This window comes from Impatiens glandulifera, chromosome 1 (genome assembly GCF_907164915.1).
Source record: "Impatiens glandulifera chromosome 1, dImpGla2.1, whole genome shotgun sequence".
Lineage (NCBI taxonomy): Eukaryota > Viridiplantae > Streptophyta > Magnoliopsida > Ericales > Balsaminaceae > Impatiens > Impatiens glandulifera.
In genome coordinates this window covers 100,803,944-100,810,656 of record NC_061862.1, presented here as the reverse complement: position 1 = coordinate 100,810,656, position 6,713 = coordinate 100,803,944, and the positions used below count along the sequence as shown (strand labels likewise).

Below are 6,713 nucleotides of genomic sequence, written 5' to 3'. Positions count from 1 at the left end.
ATTTAATAAAGTCGGTATAGTCCGTCGGAGAGTTAATAGTTTTTCTCGGTGACTTACGAGCTCGATAACCTATTGAGTAACGATTTTTTTATGTATAATTCTTTTAGCGTTGTTCATAAACAATTTTCATCATTTTTAATATATATGAACATTTTTCAAAAAATAAAAAATATTATATTAAAAATAAATAAAAAATTTAACATACAAAATACTATCATTTTACATTAAAAATAACAAATATCAAACATTTAATCTTCAATAGAAAATAAAAATTTATTCAATTATTTTTAATATCATATATATAAAATAAAGATTAAATATATTATTAAAAAAACTAATATTTCTTCAAAAATCACTTTCATCAATAAAACAATAAAACAATTAAACATTATTTTAACTATTAATTCATAAATTTAATCAATAAATTTATTATCAAAATATCCTCTATATATGTCATTTAAAAAAAATATATTTTCATCATATAATTCAATTTTTATAATTTAAACCAAACAAAATTAATTTAAATAAAAAAATAATAATTATAATATTTTGTTAATTTAAAATATTAAAAAATAAATATTTATTTTTTGTTATACAAGAACCGTTCGTTCGATTATTTATTTTTATTTTTATTTTTGGACAGCTCTGTAATTTGTTTCTCGATTATCTCGCCCCTTCCCTCTCTATGTCTCTCTGTCCTCTTCTCCTTCTTCGACTGAGCTCGAGCTTCCTTTATCATCCATGCAAACAAACCTCTCCGAAACTTACTCCCCTTCACAAACCCTTCATCTTCCATCCCCAAATCTCTCGATTCCATCCAATACCCTAATTCTCAAATTCTCTCTTTTTCCGATTCAATAACAACCCATCTCCCCAACTTCTTCTACCTTCTTCAATGGCAAATCCAGATGAGGATTTGTCTTTAACAATCTTTAAGAAGCCAAAATATCGCCTTATGAACACCCCTTCTCTTCCTCTATCCTCTGGATGGTTCGAGATTCGTCTTTTCTACGTCCGGGTATCCCCTTGTGCAGATGAGACTGTACCGGACCACCTAACCGTCCGCCACCTTCGCAGGGAGATCGGGGTTTCAATGGAGATCAACGGCGTCCGAATTCCGGCAACCGAAACGGTTTCCTTGACACTCAGGCGTGATCGGCTTGACAAGGAATCGTCTGAGGTTACTTACGTGAGTACCGATTGCGTTAAGGTAACTGGTTCTGTTGAATTCGAGGTTTGTGAGGATGAAACTATGATGATTTGTGGGTCATTGGAGATAATGGATTCTGCCTGGAGTAGTAATAATAATAATGGAGATGATGATGATGATGATGTTGATGATCTTAAGACGGGTTGGAGTATGGATTGTTATACTTCTGCTTCGATTACCAACGGTGGTTCTGCGTTTGTTCAGCCCAAAATTGGTATTTCAGCTCCTTCCTTTGAGGTTTATATCGCAGGTTGTTGTTCTGGGGTTCCTGTCATCTTAACAAAGATGATTCAGATTAGCCCTAGGCGAAAACCCACCAGACATTTGACTCTGGATTGCATTCCTGAAGAAGTTGAAATTGGGAAAACTCAAGAACAACGCCAAAATGGTTTGGTTCAGCGAAAATTACAGGTAATCATCATCTGAAAACTTAGACATATGTGCTCTGTTTAATTTTGACCCCTATATATGTAATGAATGAAGTTGTATATGTTTATAACCATGAATTGCAGATAACCGAGGTAGATGTTGAGAATTACGAATCGAATGGAAAACTCGCGAATAGTAGCTGTTACTACACGGAAGAGATGTATATGGGTGAAGACGGGCAGCTGTCGTGGTTCAATGCAGGTGTAAGGGTTGGAGTTGGGATTGGTCTTGGAATGTGTCTTGGTCTTGGCATAGGTGTTGGAGTTCTCATGAGATCATATCAAGCTACTACAAGGAACTTGAGGAGGAAGTTTTTCTGAACTTAAAACTGGTTCATCAAATTGGGGTATAAGCGAAATTGGATATGATCAGACATCATCAATCCTTTTGGAAGAAGAGACTATAGAAGAAGATTATGTAGATGGGTGGCGGGTAAATCTTCTTCTCGTGTTTTCTTTTGTATGTAGTTGCGACGAAGTTTCGGATGGGGGTGGAGGGTGTACAATAACTAGAGTGTAGCTGAGTTTTGTACCCAATGCTTGCAAATGAAAGAAATAATAGGAAATAAGGTTCATGTTGCATGTTGGATGAACTTGAATAATGAAAGGAGGAATGCTAGTAGTGTTGGTGTAATAAGATTAATATAGTGGCTAAGTTTTGACTCATCAATCATCATCATGTAATTCTTTCATTAGATGAGATTTCAATAAGCTAATTTAGATGTCTTTCATGTCTCTTTTAACACAAATGGGTAACATTTTGGCTTTATCAAGTATCTGTGTTTGTGTTTTTCTGATTGAAAACCCTATAACAACCATCTTTGTTCAACTAATAACTCAATTATATTCTTGGGTCATTTCATTTGTTCTCGAGTTCAATTTGGGTACGAGTTTAACCGGAGAATGTCTAACAAAGTTATGCTTTGAAAGATTATCGCATCTAAAACTAATACGAGAAATCGTTGTTTTAGATTACATATCTTGGCAAAAGTCTCGGTTACGACTAAGGCTTTGACTATGTGGGTAGCTATGTACCATGGTTGATTGTGCTAAAGAACCACCTTAAAGTCTTAGGTTTGATTGTCGACAAAAAGTACCAGATGACGAGGTGTTGTGTTAGCCTTAGATTTAACTACCTTTGTTGTGTCCAATTCATATAAGGTTTAGTTATGCCAAAACACCATTTCAAAATTAAAGATTTAGGTTTGTTTCCCACTAAAAGTACCAATTATTGAGTTAAGAGACAATGAATAAGATGTTTTTGTTTTGTGAGATTTATTCTCGGAACCGAAAAATAATATCTTCTTAATTAAACGTTTTTTGTTTTTGTTTTATTTTTTTTTTAGTGAGAATCGAAATTAAATATTAATATTTGTTCTATTTTTATTGAAAATTTATTAACAAACAAGGCTTGAAGTTGAAGAGGTGGAAGCGGTGGTATTTTTAATATTTGATCTGAAAATTATCTGTACATATTGCAGTTCTTGCTCTGTATTCCCTTTAGTCATTATATATATTATATATATATATATATATATATATATATATATATATATATATATATATATATATATTATTTTATTTTGTGTTTTTATAAATTATTGTTTAAATTCTGATAAGAATTATTGTTTAAATTCTGATATATATATTATTTTATATTATATATATATATAATATATATATATATATATATATATATTATTTTATTGTTTAAGTTGAGATCTGAGTCATTACAATAATGCTCAAATATACTTGATTTTCAAATATGATCATTTTTCCACTATTTTTTTTTAAAATTTGTTATTATCATTTTTAGAAATGATTTTATTTTATTTCTTTTTAATGTACGTGTGACAAATTACATTGGATTCCTAGTTTTACTTTCAATATATTTTTGTGACCCAAATTCTTTTTTTTATTACATATTATTAATTTATTAACTAAAATATTTTTATTTTATTTTTATTAAATTTAAAATAATATTTTAATAACTAAACGAATTAAATATATATCTCAATAACTTATAAAATAAAAAATTTAAGAAAAAAAATCAAACAAACTCTCACATGCAAAGTTAGGAAATAGTGACAGTTGCATTACTCTGAATTTCGCATGGCTGGATACATTACAATGTTTTTCATTTTCTTTTTTATTTTAATTTCAATTTCTTTTTCTGTTTTTATATAATTCAATATTATATTTTTTTTATCCTTATTATCTTTTATTTATAAAATTCTCATGTATTAGAAATTAATTAGGAAAGTTGAATTGGTGCAAAAGTAAAATTTTCACAAATTTAAATAATTCATATATAACCAAAAACATGGAGGGATTAAATTAAAAAAAATGCAATCAACAAATAATAATCATCAAACATCACAAAATGAATATGAATATATTATAATATAGGTTCAAGCAGTCATAGCCTGATGTCTTGGTGGAACCATCCTCTGTTGGATTTGTCTTGCAACATTTCCCTCCCATCCTTGACAAAAATTAAACTTATATAAGTTGGAGTCACATGATTAGTAAAAATTGAAAGAAAAACTTTAATCTTTCAATTAATTTCTTTGAATATTGTAAGTAACAACATTATTATTACCTATAGAAGGATCCCAACCCCTCAATTGGAGTTCTCTATAAGCTTGAGAAATGGCACAACACTCACAAAAGCAATGAACCAACCAATCAGGTCCAGGCGACTCCACCAGACCAAACTTGTTTCTCAGTTTTGCACGGTAGGAGCATGTCAAGATGCAAGGCAATCCGATGCACACGGTCACCAACACATACATCAGCCCACTCGTCGAGCAAGCTACATCGAAAATAATTAAATATGATAGGTTTTTACGGGACTTGAACTTATTGTAAGATTTTTTTTTTTCCCATAAAATAAAATACACTTAAAGGCGTGTTTAATCTTAGAATTAGAATTGAAATGTGTAATTTTATTTGAATTTAAACCAATGTGATTTTGTAATTTTCAATTTAGCTAATTTTAGTTCGGAATTAATGTAATTTTAATATTTATATTTTTCTTACAAAATATCTTATTATTTTATCAATTATAACGTGTTAATCTAGTAGTCCAAACGCACCTTATAGACATGACAAACCATTTAATTTTAAAATTCAAAATATAAACTTTCACTAAGATTAATGTATTCACTTCTTATAAAATATTAATAGTCAATATTATGTATCTACATTTAAGATAGGTTAACTAACAGATGTAGAAAACTTATAATTTTATATATATATATTCTAGATAGGGATCTGGGCAAACCAATAGTGATAACCTACCTTGTTTATCTTTAAAACACTATACTATATATACTAATATAATATTATATTATGTTTTAAAATATTTAGCTACTAATAAATATTTAGTAGATAATAAATTTTACCAAAATCGATTAAATATCAATTAAATAAAAATTGATTTGATCACAAACTTATTTTGACTTACAAGTGTGGCCGTTGTCAACAATCTCAGCAATTTGACCGAATGGAACACAAGGGAAGAAGAACGCCATCAAAGCTACAAATTTCCACACCCACATGAAATGATAAAATAATTTTGAAAACATTGAATTTAGCAACAAAATTGATAAATTTTCAAATAAAAATGGTGAATGTAAGTAATTAAGTACCGCTAACGGGATCATCAAAGCATTCGAAGAGGCCGGTCTTCCATCCCTCGGTGTTCGCCGGAGGCAATACCGGAAGAGCCGGGCCTGGCCTAATGTAATGATATTGCCCGGGCTGTAGTGGTGCATATACGGGCCGCGCTTGTGGTGGTACATATACGGGCGGCGCTTGTGGTGGTGCGTATTCGGGCGGCGCTTGTGGTGGGTAATTTGGAATAGATTGTTGATCATGAGGTGGAAGAGGAATATTGTAGGTCCCGGCCGGAGGAGGAAATTGGATAGCAGTTTCCTGAGCTGCCGGTGGTGGTTGTGGTGGTGCAGAAGGGGCACTTCTTGTCTGCTCATGATGATCATGTTGTTCTTGCCTTTGTGGGTTTGAAGGATCAACAAAATTCTGGTCTGGTACCGTCATTGATCTAGGTACGATGAATTAAGATATAATAAAACAGACAGATATTGATTGTTCTTTCATAGGATTTATGTTGAATTTATAGTTGATGGAACCATGATTGATCCTCAAAGAATGGAAGCCACATTCTTTTTACTTTTTATTTTTTATTTTTGGCAAGTTACGAGTATAGGAGAGTTGTGAGCACGCAGCATTGTTGTTCATATATATAATAATGTGACTTTTGGAATTCCTTAATTTTATTTGGTGAGTGGGTTTGACATTTGATCAAAGATCATTTCAAAAAATGCATCAATATAATAAGGTGGAACCCCTTTTATGATTTGTTTGTTAAAATTTTATAAAAGATCACAATTTAAATAGTGAGAAATTAAAACTGAACTTACATATCTAATAATAATCTCTTAATCTTTCTTTTTTTTTAAAATGTAATTATGGTCTTTTAATTTATGAGTACGTGAATTATTTTTCTCCCTCGATTTATGGGAAAGATAAAGATGAAATGATTGTACATTAATTTGAGAACTATATATTATCTTTACAAAATAGTTAAAAAGTTGGTTATTTATAATTTAATCTCTTCATAAAATTAGAAATATCACTTAATTTATCACACTTTATATTCATTATAAATATATTAATATTCATAAATTATAAATTTGATTCACATTATATTATATTATATTATTTTAACCTATATACAAGATGAAATTTGTATAATTATTTATTAGATTAATAACCCATCGATTTCAACAATTTCTCACTAGGTCAAGGTATGTATAAAAATAAATGTGACAAACATAATGCATCCAAAATTTGTGTTCTCTCAATCATATATTATGTAAACAATCTTATCAATTAATTATATAAATATATGACCAAAAAGTTCGTCATGTCATCGTAATTAATCATAACTAGACCCAACATTGATCACATAAATTAATACAATTATTTGACAAATCATATCATGAATGTGAGGAATAAAAATTTATTTGCATGTCAATTTTCAACTTATC

At 29.9% G+C, this 6,713-nt stretch overlaps 2 protein-coding genes across 2 annotated transcripts; one reads left to right on the top strand and one right to left on the bottom strand.

Moving 5' to 3' along the window:
• Window positions 1-653: 653 nt before the first annotated feature.
• Window positions 654-2,367, top strand: LOC124922572 (uncharacterized protein At1g01500-like). The gene is made up of 2 exons (XM_047463296.1): window positions 654-1,621; window positions 1,723-2,367. Exons 1-2 carry the CDS (start codon window positions 896-898, stop codon window positions 1,957-1,959), a joined length of 963 nt encoding a protein of 320 aa, XP_047319252.1. The 5' UTR covers window positions 654-895; the 3' UTR covers window positions 1,960-2,367.
• A 1,682-nt stretch (window positions 2,368-4,049) lies between these two features.
• On the bottom strand, window positions 4,050-5,700 carry LOC124938407 (protein PLANT CADMIUM RESISTANCE 4-like). Its single transcript, XM_047478845.1, has 4 exons — window positions 5,292-5,700; window positions 5,108-5,179; window positions 4,241-4,453; window positions 4,050-4,123 (listed from the first exon to the last, which is right to left on the bottom strand). The coding sequence occupies exons 1-4, from the start codon at window positions 5,698-5,700 to the stop codon at window positions 4,050-4,052; spliced, it is 768 nt and encodes a 255-aa protein (XP_047334801.1).
• Window positions 5,701-6,713: the final 1,013 nt, after the last annotated feature.